This window comes from Battus philenor, unplaced genomic scaffold (genome assembly GCF_028537555.1).
Source record: "Battus philenor isolate CCGP_79_NKW_IND1 unplaced genomic scaffold, ilBatPhil1.0.hap1 SCAF_22, whole genome shotgun sequence".
NCBI classification, from domain to species: domain Eukaryota; kingdom Metazoa; phylum Arthropoda; class Insecta; order Lepidoptera; family Papilionidae; genus Battus; species Battus philenor.
The window spans coordinates 12,029,146-12,049,357 of NW_027181685.1; the positions used below are offsets into that span (position 1 = coordinate 12,029,146).

At 34.7% G+C, this 20,212-nt stretch overlaps 1 protein-coding gene across 1 annotated transcript in view; it reads right to left on the reverse strand.

Annotated features, from left to right (window-relative positions):
* LOC137923618 (uncharacterized) overlaps positions 1-20,212 on the reverse strand; it is an 87,950-nt gene that overhangs the window by 58,166 nt on the left and 9,572 nt on the right. Inside the window, exon 3 of the mRNA XM_068766835.1 lies at positions 6,888-7,044. Coding sequence (XP_068622936.1) covers positions 6,888-7,044 — 157 coding nt within the window. The remainder of the gene's footprint in view (positions 1-6,887; positions 7,045-20,212) is intronic.

Below are 20,212 nucleotides of genomic sequence, written 5' to 3' on the forward strand. Positions count from 1 at the left end.
TTTAAGGATTTCATACGTCACTTTATTTTCCGTTCTTTTCGTCTATCTACTATCTCAGTTCCATTCGAACTTTTATCATTCTTTTCTCCTTCCGTACATCAACTCTCTCACTTTTCTCCACTATATCCTCAATTTAACAATGTCAGCTTTCGCTTGTTGTAATTTCTTTGGTGTTATTATCATATTGTCACTATCATCATATTGTCATTATTATCATATTGTCACGAAAGCAAGAAACGTCAATACAGCTGTCACCCATAAAATGTTCAAAAAAGGTTCAAGAAATTGGTATGATTAAAATCCATTAGAACAAGTATCCAAATTATAGTTTTGTATTTATACTGCAGCTGGCTTGCAAGAAAATTGATAGTGTCATTAATTTCAAACTTTCAAATATCAAAATTATTGCATACTAGAATGCTAGGTGACGGCTATAAAAGCAGATACGGGGGGTATTCTAGGACAGTCTACATCCTGAAGATAAGTGAAGAAGATGACTACTAAAAGTGAGAACCATGGAAAGAGATGTGGACAGAATAGCTGCCAACTCGTTGCCCAAACTATAAAACATTAAAGGGCGTATTTTTATTGAGTCTGCGTTTCCCTATTCCCAACCCACGGTGTTGAAAATATGAATATATCAAATCAAAATGCCATCAGGAAACATACTCTACTCTCAAACTTGTATAGTACGTATAGTTAAAATAAAACGTAACTTTGATATCTAGTCACGGGTTATAAGAACGCTCGGTATATCTGAACGGGGAGTACTTGTTAGAGATTTATTTATCTATTGGCAACACTAAACATAATTAGAAACACGCATACCTGAGCCCGCGTGGGCCGTAGCGACTTGCGCCTATTTATACAAAACGTTGAACACGTCTTCGCGTACGTAAATAGGTTTTTCTTCATCACGGTTAAACTTTAACCTGTTAACACGTTCACTGCGGGCCCAATTTTGAAGAACTTTCAGCTGGTGCGGCTGAGGTCGAATCAGCCTCAAGCTGAACTTCCTAGTAGTGCGGTTGAGGCCTTTTCTGCCTCATGTTTCGGTTGAGTGTAAACAGCCGCCGCACTAGAGAGAAAACACGAGTTTTACGCGCCGCACCAGTGCAAAGTCTACCATGAGGCTGAATCGGCCTCAAGCCGCAGTGAACGTGTTAAAGATAATCCGTTTTTGTATGACAACTTCCAACACGTAGTCATCCGCCAAACGACTGTGATGATGCTATTAGCAGATTTATCAAAATAGCAGTATCAGCTTTGTCACAACGATATAATTTTAGTGGTAAAACATCCACTACTAGACGTAGGCAATGTATATAAATTTCCAATAGGACCGGTTGGAAGTTGCCTGCATTCAGCGTCTTCGTATGACAATAAGGTCAACATCTTTCTTGAGGGCAAACGTCTGAAACTGTCCTTTGAGAGGCAATGAAAGGTTATGTCGGACTTAAAATTCTCACAATTTCTCCATCATCGCTATGCGGCGGGACTTTGAGAATGTTTTTATATACTAATCCGACTCTACCAACGTCAACTTAGCAAGGTATTGCCTCCCTGAAATATATCTAGGGAGGGATATACCATAATCGCCATAATAGGCGGGTTGGTGATCGTACTATGGTATTACAGTACCCAGAATACGCTACTGTTCATCGTTTAGAAACTTGTCTGCGAGCATTGACAATCCTGTATAATTAATGCATAAAGTGTGAACTATAAAATTGTATTTCGGGAATCGAACTCACGAACTATGATCGCAAGTTTCAGTCCTATACCGCTGAGCTACCACGGCACATTAACAAGGTGTATCTGATAACAATTTCAATATATACTAGTATATAAATAACAATACACTATAGGAACGCAGTAGTCACGAGAAAAAAGAATAAAATAGCTGTTTTCGCAAATCGTTATTATTTATTTAATTAAGATTCACAGTTAAAAACCAATAATAAAATTGATTATGGTTTACTATCTTTCCCTGCTGATATAGTTCCGCTAGAAGTCATAAGCACTTCGATAAAAATGTTATTGTAATATCAAGTGATTAATTTACACAGGTTGATTGAAAAAGCTTTTTTCCTGACAAATGACCTACATACATTCACCCATTAAAAATTATTACACTTATAGCCAAACACCATGCTTATCACAGTTTTAAAATTATATTGTTATGTGCATATTTCTAATCATAGATATACGAATTATTGTCGTAAATTTTTTAACAATGTATAAAAACTATAAAATTTTTGAAAATAAATTATATGTAAAGTAAATACAACATAAATCTCCTAAGACATGTTATAACATTATCAAAATCACGGAAGCGTATGTCAGTAGTATAAATGTTATTTAAATTTATCTAACCTCCAAAGTGATAACTCATATAGACGGAAATGATGAACAAATTGAAATTATTCAACGCCTATACATTAATGTCGCAATGTTTCTTAAAGTCTCTATAAAAATGTCAAACAACGCACTACGCTCATACAAGTCGCTTTTGTTTATATTTTTCGTAAAGCTAATAAACCATTTGACCTTTGGATTATTTAGGTGGCAATTCGATAATGACCTCAACATGAGATTAGTCCTTACGCTCCTGGCAATTTAAATGCAACCCTAGATTTTAGTACCAAATATAGGAAAAAAGCATATTCTTTAATAATGGCGGTAAAAAATTATTTGGTATAATATAAATTGACGAGAATAAACTTTCCTGCGGTAGACGAAAGGCTTCGCGCGGAACCCTGAGTCTTAAAATTTCGCTAAATTTGCACTTGATTTGTCCAACGCAATTTCTGTAGTGTTTCAAAGTATTCAGTTTGTTTTAATTTTAAATAAATGTCTGCCAAAACGTTTGTAAAAGCGCATTGTTTTCATAAACATATAAATTTTATGGATTTCTTAGTAATTTATTCCTAAAATAAGTTTCTTAAATGAACAGTTAAATTTTGAATATTTAAAATCATGTATGTTACATAGGGCATAAAATTTTTAGAAATTCCGGTGGGACATGACACATAAAAGGTTAGGAAACACAGGTATAGACTGTTACTTTTTTGAGCCATTACATCATCATAATCATTATCCAACCAGTTCTAAAATGTCTGCTGCTGATGATATGTCTCCCCTATAAAATTCCTATTCCGATAAGAAGCAGCTAACATTTAGCTTCAACGTAACAAATGAGTCTGCTTAATACTAAATTTTAAATTTAGGATCATTCATAGTAAAACGTTATGTACGTTGTGAGAAGAATAAAATAATGAATTTATAATGATAGAATCTAGAATCAATTTGAATAACCATATAGTGGGATCTTTTACGGAGCGAAAATAATTAATTTTAAAATGCTTACAGAAAGGTTCAACAATGTATTTCCTATTTCCATATCATCTTATATACAATAATATTCATAACAGACATATCATATATGTAATGTACTATATTTTTATAGAGAGAAATATTAGAGGATTATTTTCAGTAGCAAAATATATATATCGAAGATTTGTCCATCGCGACAATGTGTATATATTTTGATTATTTAATCAAAAATTTATATAGAATTTTGGAAAAAAAGGTGTGTTAATTTAAGCTTTAGCTCTAGAAGTGGTCTAGGTAGGACAAGATTCGACAGTAACCTACGCAGGCGTGAAAAAAATAGAGGTATAAGAAAATTTATCTGTTTTCGATAGTGAAGAACTAAATGACGGCAGCACCTCACCTATGTATTTGTATTGTATCGAAGATGTTAAAACTGCTAGCTATGCTGACATGAATTTACGGAGTGGAACGGTCCGTGAAATCCTTGACTTCCCAGCGAAGTTTAAAACCAAAGGGGGCGCTATGCTGCCGGTGCTCGCCGAGTACATACACCTTATTAGGGCCATTGAAGAGGACTTTCCATAAGTTCCAAACAGGAACTGATCAGCGCTCTTTGGACTCCTGACCTCTATTACGGATCTTGAGTTTAAGGGACGAATCAAATCCACCTCCATCACTCGCCTTCTTTAACATAGACGGGCTCTGATTTAAAAAAAATATGAAATAGCTGGAGTTGCACTTATGTATGATACATTCTAAAAAGGTCAGCTGTTACAATAAAATATATAATATTCACATTTCTCGTCGAGTTTTAGGAATATGGTTGAAATATAGCTGAAAGGGATCCATCGGAACTAACAAAATTTTGGTAATTGTTTTTAAGAAAAAAGGAATCTTTGGTTTAATAATACGTTTAACTAGAAGATAATAAATAATTTAGTTAAAATACAAAGACGCAGCCGAGCTTATTATAACATGATTTGAATTACGTTTTAATAGAGCTATATACTCAAACTGATGAGAATGCAACTGGCAAGACACCAAGTTTCATAACACTAGATAATCTTAAACCGTTTTCAACGGAATACACGTAATAGACAACCTACCCTAAGAACGTATGAACGTCGGAGTAATAGATAATGAGGTTAAAGCGAAAATAAGACACGCACGCGTCTATTTCAGAAGACAATATCGAGAAATAGTTCTGTGACCGAAATAACTCGACTACTTCACACGAGTTATTCCATCTTAAAATTTAATCAAAGACTACGTTATATTGTCAATATTTAACCTATAAACTATACTTATATTTAACTATTTTTATATTATTTTAAACGCTTAAAAGTCAAATGAAAAACACTTCGTTATTTTAGACCAGAGTTCCTGTAACTTTTTTGTGTCGTAGACCCCTTGCCATGTGTTTCCGTGTTGGGTAGACCCATTACTTAACTGTTATTGATTTCCTGTAAATTTCTAACTGTAGTGAAGTTTAGTGTTAAAAGCTTAAAGTAAAACATATGTTAATTTATACATTTATTGATTGAATTTAAATTACAACTACTCAAAATAAAATTTTGTATCTGTTCTGTAAAATATACGTAACATATTAATAATTTTTTACTTCATAGGTACTTTTATAAATAATGTAAATGTTTTGATATTATAAGATAGTATGATGTAAGTAAATAGGTACTATCAGTGTATGTGTTGAGATCCACTATCGTGGACCCCCATTTTCATTTCATGGACTCCCAAATTTTTTTTTGCTGACGTAGACCCCTTGCAGGTTGTCATATACCCGTAGGGGTCGATATAGACCACTTTGGGAATCACTGTTTTAGACCATAGACGCCCACTGCAAGGTATAAGTCTCACTCAAAGATATATAATATATATGGGGTGATATGCCTTACTTACCATGCTTAGCAGGCGAGTTGGCGATAGTTGTGTGTAATGTGCAGAGGACGCTACTGTTCATCCCCTGTAAACTTGTCTGTGTGCAATAGCATTCCTACTTAATGCAAAACGTGTGAATTATACAAGATTCTATCCCTGGAATCTAAACAACGACCTACGATCGCAAGTGTTGACCTGTGGGCTACCTCCGTACAAATCTTTTTAAAATTAACAAATACATTTTCAAATTATTTTTGTGTGTATATTACTGATATTTATTTATTCGGTGGAGGCGGCGATATATTTATATGTTCTACGAAATTAGTGACTCTTGTGAACAACTGTGTGTCAAAGTATATTCTCAAGTAAAATATCTATATCAGTGTTTTCCCAACGTGGGGTCCACGCTTCACAGTAGAGCAAATTAATTCTTAACGGGGCCAATGTGAAAATGGACCTCACCTTCCGCTTTAATATAAAAATTATTTATGTTATATGCCCCCCCCCCCTATAGGGGGATGGAGGGAGACGTAAGAGTTTTAGTAGGGATTAGGTGGGGCATGGCACAAAAACGGTGGAGAAACATTGCTCCAAAATATCTTGTTAATAAATTTAAGACTTTTGATGTGAAGTTTATATTTAATTACCTCACTAAATTTATTTTATAATATGAAAGAATTTTATGTGATTATAGACCTTGAAAATTAATTACTCTACTGTGTTAATAATATTGTTAAAGTGATAACAAAGGCTTTCTTTGTAGTGGGGTCGTCTCAGATCAGGGTACGTTTGGAACCTTCGCATCTTTGAGTTGAAGTATCACATTAGATTCGATTTCAATCTGATTCTAGTTTGTATCAAATTGAACTACAAAAATGGTCACTACAAATATATGTGTTATTATCAGTGTTAAAATCGAGCTTCCAGATTCATATCCGTCGTTCCCTTGAGTCGTGTGTTCGGATATTTATTTCGGACATCTTAAACGTTAAAGAGGCTCGTTACATAAATTTGAGTGTTGCACTAAACTTCACGGCCGGCGAGCGCAATTCACGTAACTGCTCGAGGAGTAATTGCTCGCTGTGTTTATTTCGCGTGTAATTTCTGCGATCATACGTCTTAGTTACATATTTATGAAAAATATATTCTACGAATATATATTAGCATCAATAAAGAGATATTCTCGCGATTTATCTACATCTTAGAATTTTAAATGAAAAGATTAGCATGTCATGTCTGCTGGAACCCTTCTTTCTGAAGTGGAGTCATCTTATTGCCAAGCGCAGTGTTTACAGATGAGAGATTTTTTAATTTTTCTTCCTCCTACCTTCATATTTTTTCACTTTCTCTCTCTCTCTCTTTCATCCTTCACAATTTATTTCTTACTTCCCTTTTTCATTCTTCATATTTTCTATCATTCACACAGCATTCTTTTACTTTACATTCAAGCATCGCCGCCCATTCTTCGACACAAGTTTACTTTCGTTACACGGTTTTGTTACGCTTAATTACATAACTTATAATCTGGTAATAAAACCGGAAGAAAGTTTGGCGGCTCTGTTCCTTCTCCAAAAGGGAAGCCAAGCTGCCGCAAACAATACTCTTACTCATTCCTAGGTCAGCAAGTGTTAGGATAGTGATGTACTAGCACCTACCTTCAGGTATCTTGATGGTGGTGCCAAGGTTGATCTGCTGCAAGCGTGCGAGCGCGGCTTGCTGCAGCGCACGGCGCTCGACTTCGCTGAGGGTCAGTAGGGACGTGTCCGTCAGTCGCACGCACCGCCCGCTGCCGTCTGCCCAGCAACAGCTGCCCTGCACAACGCGTTACGTCATCACACCATCGAGCATACAATAACTAACAAGTTCTCTATGAAATTTCCAAAGCATTGATGCATATATACAAAGTTATTTAATGGCAATGTTTTGTTATGTATACATATACATGTATGTTTCATGACAGACGCCCACTACCAGGTATAAGGCTCTATAGAGGGCTACGATGATCGGTTTGGTGCTGCGCACATTCAGTTACTTGCTATTTGATATAATAGATGTTGTGCTGCTAACAGGTCTAGGCTTTGTACAGCTTCATCGAAATTGAGCTCGTGGAAACAGAGGTCCAGGGACTAAAAATTTTACGCTGGGGATCGAACCTCAATTACGACGAAAAGGTCTACACGCGGGGAACTATAACCGTGTAGGTGTATAGTGTAGTGAGTGAGGCGTTGAGTATGTAGCACGAAGCGAGGACTACTCGGCGGTCGGAAGAGACACGGACCGCCCTCGCTTGAACGCGGGTATGGCGGACGCGGTCGCTGTGTCATGTGTAGGTGTGTAGTGCATGACATGTGCATGCATGGGATCGATGTGAGGCGTGTGTCCTAGCGTTGATACGGGAGAACGGATATTATTTAAATTCCGCTTTAAGGGCGGCGAGGAAGGCCGAGTGCTCCGCAATACAGAGAAAGCGCTCCGAGGGACCAGAGGCTTTGCGGATACTCAGTCACTTCCCGCAATCTTATATATGTCGTTGGTCGAACTAATGGAGAGCCTACCTATGCTTTGTCTACCTCGTGGTCGCTGCTCAAGAACCTTTTACCACCAATAGTTGAACGTTTTGTTTATTTTATTTACTGTACATCATAGATATTGTATATTACAATATTTACATACATATTATATCGCTTATTTGTACTAAACATACCCTTTCTAACCTATTCCTCATTTGTTGACTATACTGTCCTCAAAGTTATCTACCGTTAGGTTATACTATTGGGTACTGTACATCAGCCTGAGGACAGAGATCTATTTGTACCAAACAAAATTTTGCGAAAATTCATATTCAGTATCAGATCCTGATGATGGTTCTTATTCTTCAATTCAGGCTATGGACGAACCCTGAAAGGCCCAGGCTTTCTTCAAATTGCCACTATGATCGGTGCCCACATACAGCGACTTCCCGTGTCTTTAACTCTCTTATCGATCTTCCATAAGGGGTCCCCCCTTATGGTAGATCGTGTCTAAAGTCGTGTCTACCGGCTTATTGCTACTCAAGAACTTGTCGTCCCCAAAGGCCATCGCTTGCATGAGCAGCAGTCCCCTCTCACTGCTATTTCAGACGAGCAATTCTTTGAGCTACGTCGGTGACCTTGGTTTTTCTGTTGAGCATAGCCATCTCCACTGTTTTCTGGGTGACCTGGAGCATTTTATTAACCCTATCGTAAGCACCACGTCTCGGGTCTTTATGTCAACACTGGCAACACACATTGGTCAAAGATCTAGTCTTCAGAAATTGCGGCATTTTAGATGAGAAGATTAGAAGGTATTTTATCAATTCTTGTTTATTATTTTGTAAATGAATCTAAGTTTTTTAGACATTTGTATGTCAAGTGCCATTGGTTGTAGGTGTAAAAACGGTCAAGGGTGAATAAACACTTCATTTGTCAACAAAAATATTTAACATCTACACGTGTTTCTAATCATCCTATATAATTTGATCACCATGAAACATAATGTATTAAATATTTTTATTATTTAAGGTCAATAACTTCCGGCCGTATAGTCTTTAGGCAAAGATAGTAAACAATAATTAATTTTCATATGTATAATGTGTCTGGCGGCAGATTTATATTTTTAAATACAAATATTTTAACAAATAATTAATAGTATTATAATACAATGATGTTATTAAAATTACTGATCGTGCGGATTATTGATCATGGTATGGAAATGGTCAAGTAAGAGATTTAGAGGCATTTATTTAAAAGTAATGATTTTTAATAGATAAGTGGTGGACTAAGTGTAAAATTGATTTGTTCCTGATTGCAGAGATTCCGTGTAACTGATTTAGCTATGAACACCTCATTGCTAGGGTCTAGATCTTCAAGGACTATCGAAAAGAGTGAACTGGTTGAAAGCAGTTTACATGAAAATCTACGACATTCAATACAGAAAAATAGACTTGAGAACAATTTCATACTTTGTAGTATGTACATCTTATGGGAAATGTACAATTTTTAGCGCTGCTTGAATTTGCAATTGCGATAAATAAATTGCAAGGACAGTTACTGAATTTTTATAGCATCAAAAAATTACTCGCTTTTCTCATGGCCATACGTCGCTTGTTTACGTGTTGGAAAAACACCAAAATTATTTCTTTATGCATCAAAAAATATAACTAACAATGTTATGTATCAAAGAGTGTAACAATAAAGGCCATGTTTTGAAATACCTTTTTTACTTTTAGAATCATATTAAAAATCAATGGTTTGTCCACCAGTGGACGTATATAATTCATAGATAAGACTACTACAGACAGACAATTTTTGTCCAATTAACTAGTTATAATATAAATGATGTTGCTGCGATGTATTCTACTGCCAACGAAATGTAAATTCGAATACAGTCTTACTGATTATACGCGTAAATACTTTAAAGTTTTTATATCAACATTTAATCATTCTGTATAAATTGAAATATGTTTCTTTTAGTAAAATGCGACAGGCCTATAAGTTTCATTTGTACAAAGTCTGCAAGGACAGATAGTAACAATAAATAATTTTAATATATAGTAGTCCGAACGTTGAAAATGTTTTTTCTTACTATATTACCATTACTTTATTTATTATTTCTAAATACATAGTTTTTTAGATTGTCGTCATTTCTGCCCATAGATGCCCGCTGCAAGTCATAGGTCATAGTCATAGTCATAGGCCTTCCCGAAGAGGAATAAGAGGATGTATGATAATCACCACACGGAAGGTGGGTTGGTGATCACAGTGTGGGATTATTGTACGCAGGGGACGCTGCTGCGCATCCTTTGGTAGCTTATTAGTGAGCAGTGGCAATGTTAGATAATTAAAGCACAAAGTGTGAATTATATATAAAACTGTATTCCGGGAATCGAACTTGTGACCTGCGTTCGCAAGTCTCAGTCCTCCACCGCTGAGCTACCACAGCTTAATCTATTATTTGAATAGAATAGTATTGAAGTACGGTATATACATGAATTGACACCAAATGTGCTATACATTATATAGTATAATGACAGGATATTTAGAAATGAGTTAAACATTATTGACATCTATTTGCCTTGCCATAGAGATGAATATTCTATATCTCTTAGAAAAACATGTGACATTTGTCAATGTAAAGCAATTCGTATAGATTTTCCTTCACGGAGAACTAGCCGTTGTCCACGTGGGCGAACTTTCAGACACAACATATAAATAATGCTCCGATTTTCCAATGTGTATATCATTAAGGTCACCATGTTAGAAAACAGAATACGGTACAAGTTTAAACAAATTTTAATGGCCTTCGTTTTTGGGTTCTCTCGTACATCTGTCTTAGGTATGGGGTGACAATATTTTCTATATATTTTTAATAGACTATTTTATTTATAAAAAATAATTAAATAATAATGTATATATATTATTACTTAATCAAAATTCATTAAATATAATAAAAATTTTCGGCACTCGATTATTTATTTTTATAGCACTGAATGTGTTGAAATAAAAGTAACAGAGTCCAATATATTAACCAGTTGTAGTGACTGTAAGCACAGAACAGATAGTTATTGGGACACTAGGGTTTTTTATTTTTTATACTCTTTCCCCCAACTTATTTTCAGGACAGGGATATACACCCTCCTACTCACCTTCCCTCTCTCATTTACCACAATTTCTATCATTCAGCATACATTCAACATACAGCATTCACACATTATATTTACGTATCGCCTCCCGTCCTTCGCCACAATTATTGTTACACGGTTTTGTATTGCCTGATTACGTCACCCATCACCACAAACCGCAAGAAAGTGGGGCGGTTCTCCTTTTTTTTAAAAAGAGAAGCGATGTTGCCGTAGGTGATGTTACCAATTTCCACTTCGCAAGTCACACTATACCCTGGACACTGCGGTTTTACGGTCCTGGAGTGAAGAACATGGAGAGGTAAGCGCAGCGTATGACGTGCACAGAAGGTAGACAGATGATCTTGTTGAGGTCTTAAAAAACGCCAGATGAAAGTCGGTTTCAACCTGTGTTATTGGAACTCCAAGGGAGAGGTTCCTCCTTTATGGGAGACAATTCAGCAGCAGCCGTCGTAGTGCTAGCGTAGTGTTTCCGATGCTTTTGCTATTTAGATTTAGCGTAACGTTTCAAGCATCAAGCATAGATCTTTATTTTTAATTTGTCCGTATCCAATCAATTCTTTCTTAAGTTCTAAATTCAAATTCATTGACTAATTGATTTGAATTTCGAAGACCTTTATTTTGTTATTCGTTTTTAACAATAGTCAACAAAACTGCGGTGACGATATTATATGTAAGATTAGCAAATAGGCTTTTTATAGATACATTGTAAATAAAATAGAGTAGTGACAGTCGAGCGGTAGATGTCAGACTTCCGATTGTAGGTCGCGGGTTCGATTACGTGGATATAATCCTATGTAATTCACAATTTGTGTGTTAATTATATGAGATTGCCACTGCTCACAAACAAGTTACCAGAGGATGGTTAACAGTGTCTTTTGCGTAACATAGTATCATATATAAGTATATACCCCATAGATATCTTTGGGAGAGGCATACGCCTTGAAGTGGGAGTCTGTAAGCTAAAACATCGAAAGACATATAAATTACATGTAAATAAAAATTAAATCAATTAGAAATTATTAACAATTATTTACCAATTATTTCACTATAAAAATAACTATAAAATTAACCGAATTGGTAGAGCCGTTTTCGAATTTTATAGTTAACAATACATAAGGAGATTCATTTTAATTTATAAAGATTACACGGTGTTATAGATTCGTTGTATTATATTAGACTAGAATCGTTGTACCGCGCGAAAGGTATATGTAATTTTCCAACGAGCGGTACAGCGGTTCCCGTCAGGCATTCTCTTCCCACAGGTAATCAGTTTATCAGTTTAACTACTTGGTAACGAGAAACATTAATGCTTACTTTTTTTCATAATATACAGGATGATTCTTTATAGATCTAAAAGCTTTAAATAAATGAATGTGTTAGTTTATTTGCTGTCATCTAATGTATGCACACCCTATTCTAAAAAAGTTTTCTTAGTTCGTATTACTACAGAAAGATTACAGAATGATTGTAAATATGTAAGAAAAGGACCAACCAATTTTTAGCCACTTCCGCACATGCAGTGGTCATACAGAGATCTCTCTGTGTTAGGCACTAATCGGCGTGACATAACTCCTGAAGATGCCCCGTGAGGGGTGAAACACGTGTTGAGTAGTTTGGCGGTGGCGGTTGTGTGATTCGCATTGTTTGCCGCATACGCATTTATCAGCGGGCTGGTGGGCGGTGCATTTTATCGCATGACTACCACTGCATGTGCGGAAGTGGCTAAATATTGGTCCTTTTCTTACTTAGGATGGACTTCCGCGAGGTAACGCCTGATTCCATTAAAGATTGTAAATATGTGTTAAACCTTTGAAGCGTTTTGCTGTCAAATATGCTATACATAGATCCTTTAAAATATCTTACAGCAATAAGTAATCATCCTGTACACTTAAGCGGAGCTTTGTTAAGACAAAATCGATTCAAACACGTGCTTCAGTTCAATTGGCACGTCTCCAAAACATCCCCGGGGACTTAATTAACAATAGACTAGAAAATAATTATGATAATAAAAGAACTATGTTTTATGTGTGTAATTAAAGAATATGTTTTATAAACCGGTGTAGTAGTAATACTTTATGCCATGTGTTAATTATAAATAAATTTGGTAATTATTTTCAAACTCACAGAATTTGAGTAGATAATTAAAATTTTAGAACAGTGTTATAAAGACCGCAGTTTACTTTAGTAAGTGAAATTTAAATTGTGAAGAACTGGTCGCAAAAAGTCGCTGGAATCTGGCAGCGCAAGATCAGGCGTAGTAGCGATCTTTGGGGAATATCTATACCTTGTAGTTGACGTCTATCGTTTCAAAAGAAGAACAGATTGCCGCTTCTTCCTTAAAGTTCAAATGTGACACAAAAGGACAGACGATCTTGTTAATGTCGTCAGAAGATGCTGAATGACTCCAACTGGACCTTTAATAAATCTATGGAGGAGGTCTATGTCCAGCCGTGGATGTTCTACGACTAAAATAATGATGATAAATAACTTTCCACTGCCCACACGGTGAAGAAATCATCGTGTAATATTCGCATGTTCAAGGAAAATCTTTCAAAGAGAGAGGATGTTAGTGTCTAATAAGTCAAAGTAATACATGGCAAAAATATTATTTTTACTTTAATCCACGTTTAATTTAAAATGTTTTTTTTTTTAAATGAAAGATTTATATGTTGTCGCGACCGCGTTGTAAAATCGTGTGATCGTCATGCAAAGCTATGTCAGAAAATTAAAACCAGTGATGATGGTAAATCTAACATTACTCTAATGAAAATCCTGTATATTTCAAAATTAAAAATCTTTACGTATTCGTTTAGATAGAGAGACATAAATTATGGAAAGATGCTATTTTGGAATTACCGTATATATTTCACATGTACGTAGTACGGTTATTTTAATAATAGACTAGAGAAAAAAACAAACAATGACACCTTCTTAACATTGATAAACCTGATCACAACATACTTGACAGGATCAACATTAATAGAGGCGAGATTATCCGTAGATGTAGCGTATTCATGGTCACCCGCATTTTAGGGTTCCCATTTTTTTATTTTTAAGAATTTACAAAGACTAGAGGAAAAACAAACAATGGCACCTTCTTAACATTGATAAACCTGATCACAACATACTTGGCAGGATCAACATTAATAGAGGCGAGATTATCCGTAGATGTAGCGTATTCATGGTCACCCGCATTGTAGGGTTGCCATATTTTTATTTTTAAGAATTTACAAAGACTAGAGGAAAAAACAAACAATGGCACCTTCTTAACATTGATAAACCTGATCACAACATACTTGGCATGATCAACAGTAATAGAGGCGAGATTATCCGTAGATGTAGCGTATGCATGGTCACCCGCATTTTAGGGTTCCCATTTTTTTATTTTTAAGAATTAACATAGACTAGAGGAAAAAACATACAATCGCACCTTCTTAACATTGATAAACCTGATCAAAACATACTTGGCAGGATCAACATCAATAGAGGCGAGATTATCCGTAGATGTAGCGTATTCATGGTCACCCGCATTGTAGGGTTCCCATTTTTTTATTTTTACGAATTTACAAAGACTACAGGGAAAAAAACAAACAATGGCACCTTCTTAACATTGATAAACCTGATCACAACATACTTGGCAGGATCAACAGTAATAGAGGCGAGATTATCCGTAGATGTAGCGTATTCATGGTCACCCGCATTGTAGGGTTCCATATAAGTGACATATTAAATTACTAATGATCTATAATTGAACATTTCTTGGACTCACGGACACGATGGGCACTCTCTTGTTAAGTCTACAATATGGTGTTTACCTGAAACTGTAAGATGCGCTTTGTTTAAATAAATATTAGCAAAATCATACGAGTATATTTGCTTATACACGGCATATTTTAAGTTGAAATAGCTATATGATCAAACATAATCACAATCGGCGCAGTTATTATGTGACCTGTATCTCGAAATATAGCAACACCTAGTATGTGAAGAAAGTAACTTTCAGAGAGTGTACCGGTTGTAATTTAAAATTAGGTTGGCAACACTGGATCGGTGCAGTTTATTTAACACTAAATTCTTCAATAGACTTCTTCACTTATTGGTGGCCAAAAAAATAAATAAAAATGGGATTTATTTCGGACTAATCTGTACTTATTGAAGAGGAGTTTATTGAGCAATCGTAGCTCAGCGGTAGAGAACTGAGACTTGTGTTTGTAGGTCGCAGTTTCGATTCCCGGGATACATTCTTAAATAATTCATATTTGTGCATTAATTACGCAAAGTTATCACTGCTCAAAAACAAGTTTGTAGAGAACGCGCAGCAGCGACCTCTACTCCCGCCTGCCTACCCTCCTTCTCCCTAAAGTTGGAGGAGGCCAATGCCTTGCAGGAGGCATTTATGGGCTGTAACGATGACGACAATCTAATCACCTACAGTTGTTAGTGTTCCAAACAAATTAAATGGTCACATAAAAGTTTTCAGAGGATGGAAGGCGACCTTTGCGTACCATAATACTACACTGCGTTAGCAAACCCGTCTACCAAGTGGTGACAATTATGGTATATCCCCCCATAAATAACTTTGGGAGCTTTATGTCTTGCAGTAGGACGACAGGTTTTCTCATTCTAGGTTGTGACAGGTTTGTTTTCGATGTTTTATAGCACCATTTACGAGACAAACACTCTTACATTATCAACGCAGTGAGTGCTATCAGAAATTGAAGTTAATTTTTTTTTATAAATTATGTGTGATATCATGTATGCGTTTTTGATTCCTTTTTGTCTGTGTGATACACTTCGAGACTAGCACCGGATAATTTGACGCCATTTTTGTGACGAAATATATTATATATCTATAACATTACAATACTAATATTACATAGTTTGTTTGTTTTTTTTATAAAGACAAGCTAAGATCGCCGGAAGTCGCTGGATACGAGCAGCACAGGATCGGTCATAGTGGCGATTTTTCAGGAAGGCTTATAGCTTGCAGTGACGTCCATCGGCTTTTTGAAGGAAGGACATGCGATCCAAGTTAGAGTGATGTTTTATAATTATGTAGTATACTTTATTTATTACAGGTATATATAACTAAATGTATGCCATATACATGTATACGTATACCTATGTATGATTCTATATATGTATGTTTTGTTTCCATGCTATGGTTGTCTGGAAAAAATCGCTTTGTGTGATATCGCCTATTGTACTTTTGTCTTTACTATTACGCAACTATTTATATGTTTTCTAGCGTGTAGAATAAAGAGTTTTAAATAAATAAATAATCAAAAAGTAAAAAGAATCCTAGTACGGTGTAAGGAACGTGCTAACATAGTAGAAAAAATAATAGAAAATAAATTTCTCGAGGTTCTGTATGAAAGGTTTTTGCGAAGCTGAAGCTGAAAATTACGACAAAATGTAATTGTGAAAATGCTATATATGCATTGATGCATGCATCGTTGAAGGTATTTAAATACATAAACAAGAAAAGATAAAAAAAGTTAAAAAAGGTTAAAAATTAAAATAAAGTTTAAAAGTGTAAAGTTAAAAAAAGAGTTTATAAAGGTAAAGAAAGTTAAAGAAGTATAAAGAATAAAAAAGTTTAAATTCTTTAAAAATAAAGAAAGTATCAAGGAGCATGAAGAAATAACCAGAAGTTCTATATACAATAAAAACAAGAAAGCTGCAATATTTAGTTCACGCGATGAGAAAATCAAAATTCGAGCTACTGCAATTTATCGTACAGTATAAGATTCGACGGAAAGTACAGTGTCCTGGTATCCTGGCTAAAAAACTTATGCCAGTGATTTTAAAGAGCATCTGTTCGCTTTTCAGAGCCGCAGTGTCCAAATAAATTGATCTTCGTAATCGACCTTCGTAAAACAGTGATTTTAAAAGAGCATCTGTTCGCTTTCCAGAGCCGCAGTGACCAAAAATGAAGATTGATCTTATGGTCATCGACCTTCGTAAAATGGTACTTGCTTAGAAAAAAAGTAGCAACATGGCATAAAGATAAAAATAAAACAGGTTTAATTAACATTGGAATTTTAACAAACCTCTTATTGATCGGCAACTTTATCTCTATTCATTTTTTTAAATCTAATTTATTTTTGACTCTACTCTGTTTCGCAAGGTGTTATAGCTGTGGAGAAGAAGCAGGAAGAATCCACAACACACTTTTAGCAGTTTAACACAGATTTATACATAAATACTTTATCAGATATAGCCTGAATTAAGTCAAAATAATCAGGCAACATCAATGCCGAGGATCTTTAAAATATTTGTTTATTGAATAGTAAGCTTTCTCTGTCGATTTTTTTTAAATATGTTTTGCAGCATTTTATTAAAAATCTGATTCCATTTATTACAAAAGAATAAGAGACTTTTTGCAGTCGAAACTTTGGTACAGACAGTTTTTCACACCATCGTATCCCCTATTTCTTTATTTTATTATAATTGTTGTAAATGTAAAAAATATTATCATAAATATATTTAAAGGCCGCTGTAAGAATATTGACCTGTTTAAACCGATTCCTCAAGGTGATTCGCGTCTCTAAACCATATATAACTCAGATGAATCTCTTTTGCAAGACAAATATATTTTCAATATCCTCACCTCTACCTAAAAGTATTCATTCATAGGATATTATGATGTGGAAATAACTAAAATACACTATTCATATCAGAATACCATTTTATCTTCCTACCACCATAAGCTGTAGCAGTAAACCTGACTGCAAGACTCGATGATTCCTCCATTGAAGTTTAGAATCGATTGTGACGCCCATGAAAAGTCTCATCTCCCGATAGAGTCCACATGGTTTAAAACATCACCATTTATTGTATAATTATTAATGGCGTTTGATTTAGAATAGAACTTTTTGAACATACCTTTCCGTCTTTATAAAAAAACTAGCTATATTGAATTTTGTTCTGATACTTGAGCTCTAAATGAAGATGTAAGGTGACCAAGTTTTACGTTTTTTATATCTCACCGCATCAGCAATATTAGTTAACAGTTAATTGTACGACGTAATACGGGACCTTGTCCCGCATTCTGTTTATCTAACATGGTGACCTTAATGGTATACATAGTGGAAAAAACGGGGCGATCGTGATTCACGGAACGAGCGTTATATATGTGTTTTGTCTGAAAGCCCGCCCACGTGGCAAGCGGCGGCTTCTTCTGGGAAGAAAATCTATGCGAATTGCTTTAAACTTGCAGATGTGAGATGTTTTCGTAAGAGACAGAGAACGTACATAACTGTGTTGAGGAAAAGAGATATCTATAATTTAATTAGCTGTTATTTTAACGTGTCAATATGAACATGACGTAGATATTTAAAAAAAAAACTAAGAAAGCTTGTTAAAAAAATACAATATAATATCAATATACAGAGTGATTTATTTTAGGTATAAACGCGTAAATAGTGTGATTATTCGCTCATTTGCTGTCAATAAATGTAAATAATTTAAAGATAATATGATAAGAGTTGGACAATGGTAGCTCGGTGGTAAAGGAATGAGACTTGCCATCGCGGGTTCAATTCCAGGGGTGCAAGCCTAAATAATTCACACTTTTTGCATTAATTACATAGCGTGGCGATTATGGTATATCCCCCCATAGATATCTTTGAGGGAGGCCTAGGCTTCACAGTGGCCGTCTATGGGCTTAAACGACGATGGTAAACAAAAGCGTATTAAAAATAATAATTACTATTATTATTTATTAATTATTATTTACTATCTTTTCCTGTAGACATTGTACTGCTAGAATTCACTAGAATATCGCATTCTAATAGAAAAAAAATTTGAGTGATGACTTTATACAAGGTCATTGGAAATACGTGTAAAAGATTTAGTTTTTTTTTTACTTATAATAGTTTTATGTATATATTATAATTTTTTATGTATAGTATAATATAAATATGAATTGATCGCATTTTTGCATTGATTGATGACGCAGCGGCAGCAACCACATAAATGATGTCTTCCAAATTCAAATCGGTATTCGAACTTTATTTCTAATGCCCAAGAATAATTTTACATGAAAGTATTGTGGCTGTACTGGCCAGCAATAAAATCGAAGCGTGAACACTATGCACAATTTGATTCTAGTTTTTTAAAATTAGGCTTTATTTGCATATATCTCTATCTTTTCTTTCACTTTCTCTTTATATATTAAGGGTACCGTAAAGTAATGAAAATTTGTATACTACATGGAAAAAGGTTGAAAGTAATGAAGGAATATATTGTTGATCAGAATTAAAATTTGTTGAAAATGTAGTCGTGTAAATTTTACTTAAGAAAGCGACATTACGGTTTGTGGAAGTTTTCCTAGAGTCCTTAGGTCTTGGAGGTAAACTATTAAAACAATGTTCAACAAATAAAAATCGGCAGCCAATCACAAGTCGAATAGAGCGCCCTCTTTCGCCCGATGAATAATGAATTATATTTCTGTGGAATTCCCCTTTTTGATGTTCCGCTGAAGATGACGTTATATAGCTCCTACAAGTTATTCCTATGTAGATAATAATATGAAAATATTATGATTATTAAAATGTTTATGTTATTACTTTTGTACAAACATACTTTTGAATGATTCTACACGTTTCTACATTTTTGATTCCGATTGCCAGTTACAAGCACTTTCGAATCATCAATCAACATAATATATCGGCATTGTTGTCCCTACAGGAAGCTGCCACCGGCTCGGAAGGCAGTTCTGCTGAGAAGCTGGCGAGAAAATCAACATTAGCTCTTTAAAAAAATAGTTTTATAAAGAGTGCGCGACAATAATTAGCTTCCTGAGTAAGCATTAACAACATTTAATTCCACGCATTAACATCAGTATAGTATTCTTGGATAGAATATTATACTTTTTTCTATAACATTTTTAAATCTCTCCAGTTGTACTTATACCTTGTGTCATAAATGATTTATTTAATTTTAAAGACGAAAACTAATAGTATACATTTTTTAAAATAATGTTGGATGTATTTGTGGTCAAAGAAAATATTAGTATAGATATATTGCGACATTATAAACTTCTCGTTAAAAATTCCGAGGACCCGTGAAATAAATGACTCGCGCTGGTTTTTTTTTAATTTACAAACTTTATTGAATTTATTGTCTCAGATCAAGCCACCTTTGGCACGCCAATAACTGTGTATTTTAAGTTGAAGTGTGTAATTTTAGAGTAGTTCAATTTTATTTTATTTCATTCATACACATGTGGCCATCATGATTTATCTAAATGGATGATCTTTTTTTACAAAACAAATTATCGTTGTTGATAAATAAATAATTGAAATAAGTTATTCA